The sequence below is a fragment of the Pteropus alecto genome, unplaced genomic scaffold (assembly GCF_000325575.1).
Source record: "Pteropus alecto unplaced genomic scaffold, ASM32557v1 scaffold24, whole genome shotgun sequence".
In the NCBI taxonomy this organism is placed as follows: Eukaryota; Metazoa; Chordata; class Mammalia; order Chiroptera; family Pteropodidae; genus Pteropus; species Pteropus alecto.
The window spans coordinates 20,155,718-20,172,501 of record NW_006439192.1 but is presented as its reverse complement, the minus strand read 5'-3'; the positions used below and the strand labels follow the sequence as shown (position 1 = coordinate 20,172,501).

General features: G+C 39.8%; 2 protein-coding genes across 3 annotated transcripts in view; both read left to right on the top strand.

The window, feature by feature from the left end:
* The window catches only part of PDLIM3 (PDZ and LIM domain 3), a 29,824-nt gene extending 25,650 nt beyond the window's left edge, over positions 1-4,174 (top strand). Inside the window, exons 7-8 of the mRNA XM_025049977.1 lie at positions 1,579-1,691; positions 3,201-4,174. Coding sequence (XP_024905745.1) covers positions 1,579-1,691; positions 3,201-3,390 — 303 coding nt within the window. The 3' untranslated portion in view covers positions 3,391-4,174. The remainder of the gene's footprint in view (positions 1-1,578; positions 1,692-3,200) is intronic.
* Positions 4,175-12,804: 8,630 nt separating this feature from the next.
* CCDC110 (coiled-coil domain containing 110) overlaps positions 12,805-16,784 on the top strand; it is an 18,805-nt gene continuing 14,825 nt past the window's right edge. For both annotated transcript variants that reach the window (XM_025049880.1, XM_025049879.1), the window contains exons 1-2: positions 12,805-12,814; positions 13,178-13,282. In XM_025049880.1, the coding sequence (XP_024905648.1) occupies positions 12,805-12,814; positions 13,178-13,282 (115 nt within the window). The remainder of the gene's footprint in view (positions 12,815-13,177; positions 13,283-16,784) is intronic.

The window sequence follows — 16,784 nt, the reverse complement described above, 5'->3', positions numbered from 1 at the left end:
GAAAGTCTAAATATTGATTTTATTCAGAAATCAAATGAATCTTTGCCCAGAAGGATTTGAGTGGTGCCTGGTTTAGAAAAGGAACTTCTAGTATGTGTCTAAGTAGCCACCAACTTGATGGTAAAAAAGCACCAAAAACAAATTCCATCCACAGTAGTCAAGGGCTAGCTCAGCTTATAAATTTTAAAATAGAGCTTTAAGTAGACATTGCAAATTTTCTCAGCCTTGTCCACACTCCAGAGTCATCAAAATTTAGAATAACCATATAAGGAACGTCAAACAAAGTCATGAAAATTTAGAATAACGATATAAGGAACCTTCACTATGTTTCAAATTCTCTGCTATGTACTTTTCATACATGGTCATTTAATCCTCACAATAACTCTGTGAGGTAGGTGCTGTCATTTTCCCTACTTAACAGATGAGAAACTGAGGCATAAAGAGGGTGGATTTGTACGAAGTCACCCAAAGCAAGTAAGAAGCAGAACTGAGTCCCCAGCCAACTCCTGCTGTCTTCAGGGCTCGCACTCTTACCAATGTTTTTCCACCCCCCAAAGACACAGACTGTCCTTTTTAAACGTTGCACAAAAATGCAAATGCCCCCCTTAGGATGGCTATTATAAAAACTAAATGGAAAATAGCAAGTGTTGGTAAGGATGTGGAGAAATGAGAACTCTTGTGCATTGCTGATGGGAATGTAAAATGGTGCGACCACTGTGGTGGCTCCTCAAAAAGTTAAACGTAGAACTGCCGTACGATCCAGCTCTCCCACTCCTAGCTAGATCCCCAACAGAAATGAAAGCAGGGACTCAAAAGGTACTTGTACACCAATGTTCACAGCAGCATTATTCACAATTGCCAAAAGGTAGAAACAACCCAAACGTCTATTGATAGATGAATGGATAAAGAAAATGTAGTTTATGCATACAATGGAATATTACGAAGCCTTAAAAAGAAATAAAATTCTGACATATGCTGCAACATGGATGAACCTTTAAAAGAAAACATCATGCCAAGTGAAATAAGCCAGACACAAAAAAGAGAAATATTATATAATTCCATTTATATGAGGCACCTAGAGTAGGCAAGTCATAGAGACAGAAAGTACAGTAAAGATTAGCATAGTCTGGGAGATGGAGGTGATGGGGAGTTATTGTTTAACGGGTACAGAGTTGCTGTTTGGGACCATGAAAAAGTTCTGGAAATGGATATAAGAGATAATTTTACAACATTATGAATGTACTTAGTGCCACTGAATCACACACTAAAACCAGTTAAGATGGTCAATTTTATATTATGTATATTTTGCCACAGTGGAAAAAAAATGCAAATTGTTCTCTGCTCCATTGAGCATTTTGTAACAGCTCCCTACAACAACAGAATTGTTTTAACTAATTTTGTTTTGTAAGGCCCTGTTTCAGAGCCAGTTATGCTTGAACCAGTCCTACTCCTTTTGAAATGAGACTATGGGTGCAACTTAAGAATTCCTTGGGTTAAAGTGCACATCTTAAAATAGAAGCAAAGCACAAACTGCAGCCAGCTGTTCCTTTGCCATAAATGGAAACACTTTGTTTTTCAGATGACCGTCCTGCTGGAACTCGGAGTGTGAGAGCTCCAGTTACGAAAGTCCACGGTGGTGCTGGCAGCACACAGAAGATGCCACTCTGTGACAAGTGTGGGAGTGGCATTGTGTAAGTTTCATTTTTAACCCAAGAATTCCCTATAAATCTTGGTAGCAGTTCCACATTTCTATTCAATGACTTAAAATATAACGCTCACAACATTTATCATATTTTGACCAGAATTCCTTAGAAATACCCTAAAATTGGCATATAATGTGAGTCAGCAATTTTGACTTATAATTTCAGATTATTCTCATGAAAAAAAAATACCCAGAAGTATATTTTAAAAAACACTTCCAGGAATCACAACTTTCCTTCCCAAAGCCCCCCTTTTGTTAAGGTCTAGTCTGTATAAACCCAGGGAAACAAATTGGGGGGTTGGGAGGGTAGGTATCAGGCTGTTAATTAAAACATATTATCTTTATTCAGTTTCTTAAGTTGCACAAACATTAAAACATAATTTTTAAAATTACAGTCCCCTTCCATTCAAGGGCCATTATATTTGAATAGTCACAACTAATTCAAATTTTCAAGTGAACTAGACCATTTCAATCTCCATCGTAAATGTCTCATGTGGCCACTTCTCCCACCCTTTTATTCTGTTCCTCTACCATTAGCTCACACACAGAGTCACCATCCGTCCAATATCCAGGATACATCCTAGGAGGGCAGTGGGAGATAAGCCTGGTCAGAGCAAAGCCGGGAATGTGGGACAGAAATAAGCAGGATAGGGAGCTCAGGAACAGAGAGGACCTCCTAAAATGGGACAGTCTGTAATGTTACTAAAAGCAATTATTGCTCCTAAATTGTAGCAAACTGTTTTGACAGGAGAGGTTCTTACACCCCCTGTGTAAGAACCACCTTCGCTTTTCGATCTGTTTTCTCTGTGCTCCACAGAAAAGAGAGGCTGGGCCACCAACATAGAAAGCAATCAGAGGGACATTTACTTGTGTAGACAACAACCTTGGTCAAAATCAGAATTCTTTGCAGAGGTGTTTGTCAATCTGTATCATGTCTTTTTCTTTCAAAGAAACAATGAGGAAAGATCACGAACCAAGAACCTATAATTTTTTTTTCAGTTTGTAAATAAAGCCAATTTTATTTCCATGTTTGGCATGTATGAGCCTGATGATTCCAGGTTATTTTACTATTGATTTTTGGTACAGCTGGCCTGGGAACCACCTACCTTGGGCCCTGTGAGCGCTACTCTGAGCCCCTGGGGGGCTCCTGGCCCCTGCTCAGACTCAGTGCCCCACCTCCCTTCAGAGGAGACGGTGGACCTGGGGCACTGTCTTGGTCTCAGGACCCCTAGTGGATGTGCTGAGGGACTCAAGGCCAGGTGTGGATTGGGTCTGTTTGAAAAATATTCACATCAGGGAGAAACACGTGATGGTTTATTATGGTTCTCTTGGATTTCCCTGACAATTACATCAATTTCACTGCTATGCCCCTTTTCACAGCTGGAGTCTATAGTTTCTCCAGTGTGAAGCAGATACCACCTGCCTACCTGTGGTGTTTTCACCTTTGTATCAGGGTTCGGGCTTTGTACTTTTCACCTGATCTCCTTTTTCTCCACAGCGGGCCCGTCGTGAAGGCGCGGGATAAGTACCGGCATCCAGAGTGCTTTGTGTGCGCTGACTGCAACCTCAACCTCAAGCAAAAGGGCTACTTCTTCGTGGAGGGGGAGCTGTACTGCGAAACTCATGCAAGAGCCCGCACGAGGCCCCCGGAGGGCTACGACACAGTCGCTCTTTATCCCAAAGCTTAAGTCTTAAGCAGAGCAGAGCACGCACACACACTCACGCGCACTTACATAGGAAGACATTAATTAATGGCTTTGGGCGGAAGTATAGCAAACTGTTGAGTCCAAATCTAAAACCAAGGCTTTTAGATGTTTATCTTATTGTGTACTGAGGAGAAGGAATGGGAGGCAATTGCCTGCTATGACAGAAACACACATTCGGCTATGTTTTGCAACTCTTTTTCTCTTTGGGACAAGCAATAACTTAATGACATTTAAACTAATAATTATTTTGTATGTCATACTCCCCAATTTAAATTTATATTATGGCCATCGAACATGTAAACATCAAGATATTTGGAGTCTAGTTGTCTTTCCTTAACAAGTTGATTTTGCAATTGTAGTAAATACCAAATGATAATCTTGTATTCTAACACAGCCTGCAGCTGTCTGTTATCTGCTTTAACTGTTACAGTGCATGTCAGGGAGTAACTCTCTGGATTTCTCTAGTTACATATTCAGCAATTATACCACTGGATGCAACATACATAATAAACACATAAAACGTTTTTAAAATACCTATGAAGTGGCACTCAATGAATTCAGATAAAATCAGCATTCCAATGAGAGGGCCCAATCACATGTACATTAACAAACTCAGGTATTTTAAGAAAATTTGGATTCTTTAGTTTTTATTACTGATTTACTCTTTCTATGAGCCCACAATTTCTGCTGATAGGAGGGGCATTAAAATTTGCTAGTTAAAGGTAATTCAGTCTCTTTCAGATTAAAAGTTTCTTTCGCTTTGAAATAGTCTCTTTCATTTTAAATGTCTCTTTCAGATATTCAGTCAAAGTCAAGGTTCGGACTGCATGAGGCTGTTTCTTTGTGCTCACAGGTTGATCACCATCTCCTCCTCCTTGCCAGGATGGCATCTCTAAGAGGCGACACTTTAGGGGACCTCTTGAGGAAGGGAGGGGCTACAGATCCTCAGGGTCCTGCTTGTATCCACTGCTGAAATTCATGGTTTCACGTGTGGTCTGTTTTCTCAAGATAGTTGAGACCAGGCAGTAATCCCACCTCTACCAGCAACTCCAAAAGTGTCAGCTCAGCCTTCCCTGGAGTCGTGGAGCCTTTGCATCTCGGATATGAACTCCCTCTGGCTTCTGGCTCTACTTTGTCACCTTGCCTCTCACTATGGTGGTGCCATGGCAATGCCCCTGATTTGCATGTCTTGCCTATGTCCCATGCTCCTCACTGGGAACACGTGGGAACTTCTGAAATTGCCCCCTCCTTGTTCCCCAAGGACAAACCATGGGGAACTCTCAGGGTGGGGAGAGGAGGTTATCTCAGGCCCTCTGTCTCGCCACCTCATCACAAAATCATCTCTGCCTTACAATAGCTGCTGCCTACAGGCTTGGAGCACGTTTTCTCCTATTGTCCTGACTTACAAATAGGGCTCAAGTCGTTGGTCTCAGGAATTCTCCCAAAATTAATTATTTCTGACCTTGACCTATCTAGGATTTTGATCCAGTGAGAAGAATCAGAATACCTGCCTGGCTCCTGTAGGCATTTGAGATTGCTACTGGAACCCCTGTACCAAAACATAAATTCATTAATAGAGCTACTACAATAAAATAAATAAGAAACTTTGAGGTCAAATAAATGAATGGATCCAAAATATATTTCATTTTCTGTTCAAATGTTATTTTAAAATGTTATGTTCTGGGAAAGATACAAACATAAAAGTTTGAAAGGTAGAGAGAAAATGAATGGTAACTGACTTAAAACCTGGGAAAGTTAAAATCCAAAGCAGCAGTGGAGAAAACTAAAAACCAACCCATTTCCCCTCCAGAATCTTGAAAAGGGCAGAAATTAACTACATCGGGTATTGCTGGACTAGAGGATAATGGTGGATTTACTACAAGGAGGCTCAAGTAGAATCTGTTTGAGAACCACTTAACCCAGAGGTGTCCCCTCTCTGCTCCACACTCTCACACACCCCATGGCACTTCCCAGCAGAAGTCTGCTAGAGAAGGTAGAACAGCATCTGGAGAAGGTAGAGCAGCATCTCTGAACTAGAGTCAGAAAGCACAGTGAAGGATATGTACACCACACTAAAAGGGGTTAAATTAAGTTAGAATGAAAGACTCATGAGCAAAATATACATTAGGCATTATATGCTACATTAATGTACATTGTATGTTAGACATCAGACAGTAGTCTCCTTAAAATTATATTTTATATATTTAATATATAGTACAGGACATATGAGCTGCTCAAGTTCAGATGTTTAATAATGAGCAACAATAGTAAAATAAAAGTATAGTTTTTAAAAGGTATAGTTCTAATCTGAAATTTAGGAGAGAGATGACTTAAATCTGATAATTTGGACTATATGACTAAGGCTTGTGAAGCATGCACTAAAATCGTACGTTCATTATTTTTAATAAAAATTATTCTTTGACAAATTAAATCTAGAGATTTAAATACCTAGGAGAATTAATGACAGGATCAATAGACATGAACGTGATATTTAAATTGTTTTAAAATATATAGAGTGCTGTGAACAAAGAATGCCAACAAGTTTTGGTTTAGCTTACAGAATAACATATTTTTTTAGGAAACAGACTAGTCATCATTTTATATTTGTAAGCTTATTAAAACTTACAATGATCGAGGAAACTACCCACGATTAAGAACTGGGCATCTATGAACTTTGGACTCATGATTAACTAAATTGCTATTATTTTCAGAGTAAACCTACAATAGAGTTGCTACACTCTCTACCAATACAATGATTGATTGAATAAAAACAGTTCTAGTTATCACATATGTGTAAGCAGAGTAAAGCTAATGGTTAACGTGACACACAAACACTTTACTCATCTCTACACAAGATAATCTAAAGTTTGTCCAACATGGAAACATCCTAAGATAAACAGGATGGAGCTTTGAGTCTCTTCTATTAACAACTTTAGCTGCAAAATTTTGTCAAGTTATCCTTTGAATGGATTTGATTTCTGTCCAGGAAACTGCTACTTATAAACATTACTCTTTATTTCATGTCATCATGGCCCAATGTTCTTTTATTGTTTATGCTATGCCATCTGAATCTGAAGCATAAAAACAAAATTTGAAGAAAGAATGAAGGTATTCAGATAATTCAAGCAAATAAACCATTTACCTCATCTGTATGACTATTTGACGAGAATTCTCTTAAGCCTCTATTCATTTTGGAGAGCACTGAATAAATATTGATTTGAGTATCTACCAAGTAAGAGATGTTGAACACTAGGCATAATAAAATAGATTTTTGAATACTTTTGTCTATATTTACAAATTGACATTTTTAAGGTAATTGGAATGCTTCACATGATTAATTTTTAAACAAAGCATCTGTAAGTAGTAGTTGCTTTCACACTGAGACTGATCAGGTTTGTGAAGTTCACTGGAACTTTTCCTCTTTTGAGGAGAGCAATTTTAAGAAACTAAGTTCATATGCCTGACTTCTACTGAAGACTCACTGGCAACATTCTGTCTGTGAGAATCTTGCACATATAAAGAGGACAAAGGTCCCTCAATTGACTATACGTATTTTATTTGAGTATATAGATTTTAACTGAATGCTTACAAATTTCTTGACATAATATAATATTATCCATGTTTATCCATTATCTCTAATCCTTACAATAACTTTGCCAAATAAATATTTTACAAATGAGAAAATGTTTCAGTTTAACTTTGGCACAGTGCCAAACAACTGGGGCGGGAGGGAGGGGGAAGGACAGTGTTTAAATTCACTAATATTCCCTAGTAATAAATAATATGGTTTAGAAATCTTCAAACTTAATTATTCCTCTCTACTATATCATTTTATTTATATCAGTGTTAACTTATGGTCCATGTTTGTTCTCTTTATAATAAAAATCATCTCTTCCATGAATGCTAGGCAGTAGTGTGAAATAATAAATATATTAAGTAATGATTCGATTGAGTAATGAGTAAGTAAGCAGACTGTCAGGAAAAGAACTCTGGATAAGGACGTGAATTGTAGCTGCAGCTCTGCCACTGGGTGTCCACTTTACCTGCAGAATGAAGGAGATGGACTAGATGACACCTGAGCCTTCTAGCAGCTCAGTCATTGGTCTATACTTGACATTGGCTTTAACTGGCAGGCCATTCCATTTAGTAGGGGCATGCTGTCAATGTGGCCAGAGTCTTGGTTCAATTCAGAAGTTTCCCTCCCATGGTCATAGATACCATATCTGACTCACGTCCTGGCTCACAGTATGGATTTATTACTGCAAATTCATTAGCCCCATTAAAAGTACACAGTAATGGCTTGAAACTAATAAAATACAATGTTTTAAAAATGATATTTTTACATAGTAAGGGAAATTCACTACCATTATTAATGTGTGACCCAGTGGCTTGAGTCAGTGCAGCTGCTGTAGTATCTAAAAATCAGAAAGCAGTTTAGCATCCGGAAAAAGGGGGTCACACATTGGGAACTGAATTAAAGACTCCTCAGTCCAGGAGAGGCTACAGAGACTACTATCCCTGAATTTACTCAAACCGATAAACACCTCAGTAAACTGCACAGACAGAGCATTTATTTGATTTAAGTGCCTTGTTCCAGAGAAAGGGTATTCCCCATTGCTTCAATCCCTGGAAGAAGGAGGAAAGCTCTATATCACCTCTACAGAACAGGAAACCTTCACATGTGCAAAAAGACTGTTATTTCATTTTCTTCTTGGTCCAAATCATGTCCGTTACTCAATTCTCTTTCCAACTTATTTTTCCCACTCAGACTCTGTCACTGACTCGGCCTCTCTGTCACTTTCTTGTCAGCCTCCAAGCATGCTCAAATACTTTGTACCATTCTAAAAATATCTCTTGCCCTGACACCTATTCCCTTTCACGCTATTTCTCTGTGTATTTCTCTGTCATATTTCTCTGTGTATCTCTTTAGCACACCATATGTCTTAGAATTAGATCTACTCTACTTTTTCAGTGCCCCCACCATTCCATTGTTAAGAAGTCCTCTGAAAACAGCAATCACCTTCCTAAGAGCCTAAGCTAGTGGCTGCCTTTAGCAAGTTTTGGGGTTCATTCTCTTTTACAGATGTAATCAGATTAAAATGAACATTAAAGAAAACTGAAAGCCAGCTGGGTGTGAAGGCGTTTGCATTTGGGTCAAGCCTTTGAGCTGGTGACGGCCCACGACCCACCTAAGACTTTGTAAGTCACCAGCACATAGGTCTCCTTCTCTGACCAAAGTACTAGCCTTAGAACGATTGTCCAGATTTGTAATACCCTAGGAGCAGTTTGGTCACTTTCTTGTACTACTATAGATCTCAGCTATGATTAATGATAGGCTTATGATCTCAGGCTCAAAAAAAAAGATCTGAAGTTTAAAAATCCAGAAGTATTTTAGTCTGGTAATACACTGCTAAGAATAGATTTGACCAGCTTGTTTTTGTGCAGTGCTCTTGAATTTGTTCCAGATTCTTGAATCTGCAGCTGTTAGTCAACAGGTGAAAGTGGATTCCCTAAGAGGAGCTACTATTTGAATATTTTGAAATATTGTGACTCACAGATTTTTTTAAATTGGTGGTTCAGAATTTAATTGTCTTTTAACAATGAACGTCACAATCAAAGAAAACTCAGACATTTTTGGGGGGCAATTGAACAGACTGATGAGTGACCAGAGAAACCATATCCCCTGACATACTATGCTCCACTGTCTATCTGATATGAGGCCGAATGAAATAGAAACAGTCTTACCACACCGAGAAGGTTGTACTGGTGAAGTATGATATCATATGAGGAAATAGGAACTTTTAGCTCTAGCATTAACTATATTTACTTCTATACTTTTGTAAAATTTGGATGAAATATTGTCCCACCTCGTAAAACTATAATTTGTTACGGGGAAAAAAAAAACAACAAACCGATTTGGGCAAAACAGGGGTTTCAGAATCAGGAGGTAGAGCACTGACGAGTTACAGAGTTTTTGAAAAGTTCCCAAATCTTCTCATGCTTCAGTTTTCCTTGTACAAATCTGGAAAATAACCTTTTTCATGAAATTCCAAAATTCTCAACACCATAGGCAAGACTATTCCACCGATAACTTAATTACTGGGAGAATAACTACATTAGGAAGGGAGGAAATTTAATATTCTCCCAGATTAAGTGTCTTGATTCTAAACTTTGTTTACAGGTTTCAAATGGGCTAATGAATCAACCATTCAGTGTCATGGCAGCAGGAACAGTGACAGATGGGCCCCAGCAAGTGCATTGCATATTTTTGCCAGATTTCTCTGACCCTTCATTTCTATGAATTAAAAATCCAAGTGCTGTACCTAGTGCTTCACAGCAGCCGAAGAGCCTGAGGGGATCCCAGAGGGCCAGGGCTTTCCTGGTCTCACACAGGAGAATGGGGTTTCTCCCTTTGGAAGTCTAAAGGAAATGTCCTTATACTTACCTTTTTATCTAATTCTAATGGAAGTTCTTGGCAAGCAAATATTCGTTTTACTTGCAATGAGGAACTTTGGAGTCGAGAAGGTAGAACGAGAGCATACATAAGAAAAACACATTTTACAATATATTAAATTAAATTAAATAGCTGGGGCGGAGAATTGTATTCTTTACAATAAATGGTGGGTCAAATGAATACAATGGATATTAGCACCTACACCACACTCTGTAAAAATAAATTCCAGATGAATAGCAAATCTAAAAGGTAAAACAATATAACTCTTATTTTTTTTAAAAAAAAAAAAAGCATGGAAGAATCATTTCATGACTTTGCAAAAGTAGATGTTGGCTGTCCAGTCCCAAGGAGGGAAAGACTGCACCCCCATGCAGGGGAGCACTGCCACCAGGGTGCAGAGCCCAAGCGGGTGAGGAGCGTGGCCCTGCATGGCTGGCTGGTCTGTGGTGTCAGAACCCAGGGAGGATGTGGAGGTCATCTACACAGAGAGGAGGCCCAGCACAGGGTGACAGAGCCCACATGGAGTGAGGAATGACTTGTCTAAATGGAGGGGTGGTCCAAGATAAGGTCCAGAGTGTAAGCAGGGTAGGAGAGAAGGGGCAGTGTAGGGTACTAGAACCCAAGCAGATGACAAGGGCATCCATGTGGGGACTTTGGGGTGAGACTGGCATTGAAAGAGTGGATATTTAGAAGAGTATCTCTCATATAAGTAAATATATAAAGGATAATGGAAATCAACTTTCTCACTGTTGTTAAGAGAAATTAAAAACATGGAAAGGAAGAAAATTACAAAGAGCACTGTAATAGAGTGGACTAGAAGTACCATGAACTCATCTTTCTCAATATAGATAAATAGATATAAAAATAAATTCAGATGTGAATGTGCATGTGTGTATGTATATGTGTATATACATACACATACAGACATTCCCTAGCTCTGTCTAAGACGGCATGGAAGCAGCTACATGCACACTTAGCACTCACTTCCTGCCTTCTAAAAACCATTCTTCTCTAAAAGAAACCAAGGCAGCTCCTTGGAGAAATGGCTGATTTCAGGGCTAAGGTAGGCAAAGTATAGGATGAGCCTAGAACATCTGAGTATGTCAAGAAAATGAAGAGGTGCTCTAGTGATGAAGGAGACATGTCAAAAGTACACAGAAGCCAGCTGGAGAAACTCCGACTGACCCAATTGGGGAAATTTAAGCAACAATAAAATCATCTTCACAACAGAAAATAATTCATTATAACCCACTGAACAAAACTGGAAATGTCGAGTCCATGAGACTGAGGAAAGAGACATGTCATAACGACTACATGCATGCAAGATTTTGGAATGGATTCTTTGCTTTTATAAAGGACATTATTGAGAGAATGGGCAAAACTTGAGTGGGGCCTGAGGTTTAAGTGGCAGTAATGTTATCAATGCTAATTTCTGGATTTTAATGGCTGTATTCTACCCATATTGAAGAATAGCCTTAAAAGATACATCTGTATATTCCAGAATGATGAAACATCACTTTTTATCTACATTCTCCCTTTAAAATATTGCATTTTATTTAGAGTAGTAATTTAACAGACACATTGCTGCAAACTTTTGTAGCTCTCCAGAAAGAGTTAACTTCATCAATATCAATCATCAGTGGAGAACATAAGCTTTCAAAAATACAACTTATTGAAATTGTCTACAATGCCACAAGAAAGACTGTCAAATCTTCTAGAGACTATTTCCATAGGAAATAAGAAATTACCACAAGTAAACATTGAAACTATCGTAGACTTTCATTTCCATGAAAGCAAACCATATAATTATTATACAATAAATTATATCGAGACTTTAAATTCCTTACTGTGACTTAAAATTTGAGTTTTGAAGTATTTTATATTCTACTTGTAATGGTCGTTATTGCAAAATAAATAATACATACTCATTTAAAACTTTTACAGAAAGAGCGCCATTTTCCGAGTCGCACAAAGATGGACTGTGGCCACGCCAACCAACCCTTGGCTGAAGGAGCTCCCGTTTCCAATGCAGCATCCATCTTTTGCAAGTGGTTTACCCAGGGCACAGGACATTAGCATGCTTTGACAAATGAAGACCTGTGCCTCTGCTACAACTGTCATGTGTATATTTTAATACATTGTTATTTTAAGTTCATTATTGTATATATGGGTCTTCTTTTAACCACAGCAAATAGAAGTCCTTTCACAATATTAGTGTTGGGCCATTCAAATCCCAAAATGCTGAAACTACTCTGATGGGTGGGTTGAAATAAGAGGAATTAAACAGAATAAAGCAAACAATGAATGGTAATAAGAAAAAAAAAAAATGGAAAAGTTCCCAGGTGTTTGCCTGTCTCCAAACATTCTCCTTTCTCCATACAGCTTTGGTCCAATGGGTGCTGTGTTAAGTCACTCTTATCAAGTTTCTGAGTATGATGGTTACCAGAGGGAAGGGGTGGGGGCAAAAAGGTAGAAGGGGGTAAAAGGGGTCAAATATATGATGACAGGAAGGTGAATATATGATACAATACACAGATGAGGTATTATAGAACTGTACACTTGAAACCTATATAATCTTATTAACCAATATCACCTCTATAAATTTAATTTTAAAAATCGATCAAATTCTGGGATAGCAGGGAAGCCACAGGAAGATAAACACCCTAGTAAGATTGTCCCTTGGTTTGGGATGGCACAGCAAAAGGTGGGACCTTCTCACCATGCAGCTGTTACCCTGCAGCTCTGATAGGGCAAGCATAGGAATTCAGGACCCAGGACCTTGAGAGCCCCTTCTTCCTCCCCACCCCCACCCATGAGCGTGCCCCACATCCCCTCGTGGCTTCCAGGCCACCCCGTTACCAGGCAACGGGCTGCCCCGGCGAGAAGCAACTGAGCGGAATGCATGGAGGAAGGCAGTTGGGAAGAAAGCTTGAGCAGCAGAAATGAGCCCGGGTACGAGCCAGGCTTGGGGAAGTGGGGAAGGGAAGGGGGCTGTCCTATGAGGGGGACCCGTAGGCAGTGTGCCGGTAGTGGAAAGTGCCACCTCCCTCGGCCCCGACCCTTTCACCCCAAGATGGGTCCAGTCTGGAGTGCGATCTTCTTGACTAGCTGCACACTCTGCTCACCCCGAGAAGAAAAGCGCGGTCTCGGTCCCCGCGCCCCGCCACTGCTCCCAACCTCCGCACCCCACTGTCCATCCGCAGCTGCGTGACCTCAGCGCGCCCTCCCGTGGCCGTTCAGAGAGTCGCCATCCCGAATCCCCACGCCGCGCAGTCCTCCCAACAAAACCAAAAGCCAATTACGGTTCTGTTACAGAAAAGCATCATGAGGAAGGGGATGAAGTTGACTGCGTTCTCCTTTCAGCGTCCAAGATCCTAAATTCTTCTGAACGAGTAAAGGAAAGTGGTGGCAGTGAAACAGGTAAAATCTCCAAGACCACGGCTCCGATGGCAGTGATGTTTCTGCCTCCTACTACGGGTAACGGGTACGTTGCCTAAATCCACTGGCCCAACAACTGGTGTGCCTCCAGTACATAGGTACTTCCAGTAATTATTATGGTACCAATAATAGCTAACATGGCATATTACCTTGTGCCAGATAGTGTTCTAAACACTTATATAAATCAACTTGTATCGCAAACAACCCTATAAAGTAGGTACTACCAGTTACCCAGATATTACAAGTGAGGAAACTGAGGAAACGAATTGTCAATTTTTTCCAGAGGCACCAAAAAGATATATATATACTTTTCCCCAAATAAATACTTTTATAGTAAATATTTGTGGACTACAGAATATCGTATGAGGAGGATGTTTGAAACAACCAAAGAGCTCCAGTTTTCAAAAAAGCTCCACATAAACAATGAATAAGACATGTGTAAATACCCAGCTAGCAGGATCTGAGAAGAGTGAATTTGGAGCCTCACTTCCTTGAGAGAAGCCCCAGGAAGCTACACACCTCTGAGAGGCCTGGTGTTCAGCGTGACAGCCAGGGAAGTAGCAGAGCACTGTGGGTCGAAGGCAGTATCTAGACTGATGGGCCAAGTTAGGACCCCCAGTTGCCCATACCCACGTGTGGCATATGGGTACTCCAGACACAGAGGTGCTGAGGGAGGTGGCAAGCCAGAGACCTAAGGGCAGGATGAGATTCCTGCACCTTCATAAATCTCGGAACTTCACAAAAGCCTTGTCAAGGGCCCTGGAAGAAGGGGCTAGGGCAGCCACACCTCAGTAGACAAAAGATAGCTGGACACCCAGTGACCACCAGGATAAGCAACATCTCAATGGAGGCCAGCAGGACAGGGCACTGACCTGTCCATCTCTGCTCTTCTGTGCCCCACCATCTATGAGGATATGTAGGCATATCTGTGCAACCAGGAGGGATAATGGGAACCCCCGAACAGGGGAGAAAGAGTCCTCAGAGAGAGTTTAGACATTGAGTCAACTCAATATTTACCTCGAAGAGAGCATTTAAGGTCAGAAGGGATTGTGGTACATTAATTTGGCAAGATCATGTATTCTCTAATGTGAGTAAGAGTTAGGACTCTGGAGAAAGAGGCCAGTGTTTATAGAAAATACAGTTACATGCAAATAGCATGTACGCTTGTTGAAGAGTTACAGTCTTTCTTGCTAGAGCACAGTGGTAACAAGTGCAAGGTCTAGCAAGGACAGGTACTCAATAACTGATAGATTTTCAAGTCAGGCGCTGCCAAGGATGGCAGTGATTTCCTGCCTACAACTAAAGGCAAAATTAGGAAATATGATTTTGTTCTCCCCCTCTTTCTCTTCTCCTATCTACGCTTCATTGTCACCTAGTGACCCTTTCCAGAGTATTAACCAACAGAATATTGACTTGATTTTCATAAATAATACCAAGTTACAAGAGGTTGTATAAGAGCAAGTAGTTAGCCTAAGTAAGCCTCGATTTATTGGAATGAGGATGTGAGAGATACTTTCAAACTTCAGAATGTCCACTGTGGTGTTCCTAGCACTCCTGTTCTACCTAAGCCTTCATTCATTCATTCATTCATTCATCTAACAAATATTTTTGAGCAAGTATTGTCCTAGGTGCTGGAGATCCAACAGTGAACGAAATATGCAAAATCCCTGCCCACATGAAGCTTACCTTCTAGTGGGAGGAACAAAGGATATTGTGTGTAAGATGGAAGTAAATCCTGTAGAGAAAAGTAAAGCACAGAGGGAGCGAGGGAGTATACGGATTCAGAGGTGGGTGGGGAGTATGCAATTCTATTTTAAACAGAGTGGTAGGATCCCTCACTTATCAGGTGACATCTGAGCAAAGACTTGTAGAGGTAAAGGAGAAATCAATGCAGATTTATAGGGCAAGAGCATTCCAGTCAGAGAACAGCAACTGCAAAGGCCTTGAGGTGGAGTCTTCCTGGCATATTTGGGGAACAGCCAGTGTGACTGGAGCAGAATGGTAAGGGGGAAGGTAGGAGAAGGGTTTAGAGAGGAAACTGGGGGTGGAGGCTTGGTGGTCCCCTATAAGGATTTGGGGTTTTATTCTGAGCAAAATGGGAAGCATTGGAGAGTTTTGAGCAGCCATCCTTCCCTTCATCGCGATTGAAAATTTTAAGTTTACTGAATCATCATCATATTGATAATGCCCTTGCCTACACAGTAATGATTAGAGTAAATGCTTCTTGAGCATATATCATATGCTATGTACTGCGCTAAGGGGTTTACATACAAACTAGACACTGCCTAGAATTATCCTTCACAGCAAGTGTGTGGTAAAGCCAGGATTCAAGCCCACCACATGCAGATCGTGACACATCTCATAAGGCTTTGTAAAACAGTTATTTCTAGGAATGAGTGAGTTGTCACAGCAAAACTCAGTTTTTGAAACTGAAAATTACAAAGCTTTGACTAAGAATGTCTTCATATTCAGATTGTACAAGTCTTTTGCATTTTTTAAACTTCATTTGTTCTCCTTGGCCTGTTAGCTACAGTGTGCACTTAATACTTTCTTTGTACATTGAATATGATATAATCTTCTGCAAGCTTCAGAATGAATTCCCTTTATCTTTATTAATTACCTCAAAAGTCATTCCACTGGTAATTATCTCGTTTTTCACTTCTGACACTTGAATATGAAGCAGCTAGAGGATTTAAGTTTAATATAACATAATAATATTTCTTGCATTCCCAAGAGTCTAAGCTTCTTCAGGGCCAGGACGTAATCTTCCGCTTAGTCTGTAGGCCTCCCATATTGTACATTTAGCAGGGACTTAATAAATGGTGACATGTGATTATGTTCTCTCTCCTGTGATTCTTCAATAATTTCCCTTCATATTTTCCAATCATATAATTCTATGTGGTTTTTTAAGTATTGCTGAATTTAAAATTTTTTCTTTCCTTTGGGAATGAGTAGCAACCAGTGTCTCTGAAACTCACTAGAAAAACAAAATATATATATTATATATATAATATATATATCTTATATATATATTATATATATATATATATAGATAGATAGATAGATAGGTAGATAGATAGATAGATAGCTTTTAAAAATAGAAAAATCCAACTCTCTGCCTACTCTATATCTTCACTATCTTCACTGAATCATCTGCACATTGCTGGAGAAAAACACTCACTTCTGAGTCTTACCATGGATCTCAATACTATTGGAAAACTTACCTTATTCCCAGAAAATGCTTTTTCAAACTCTCTCTAAGATAACTCTTTCACTCTTCATGTCTCCTCAAATCTCCAACCTTTTTTACCACTATCTCACAAACTGTAATGTAATCTCACACTATATATATAAAAAAAAAAAAAAAAAAGAAGAAATCAGACCCAAATGCCTTCACCCTCAGCTTTCAAATTTGCTAACTTACCTACCTGGGTACCCACATTCTCTGCCTTCCCCCTGTTTGAATGCAAGGATTGTTCCTGCT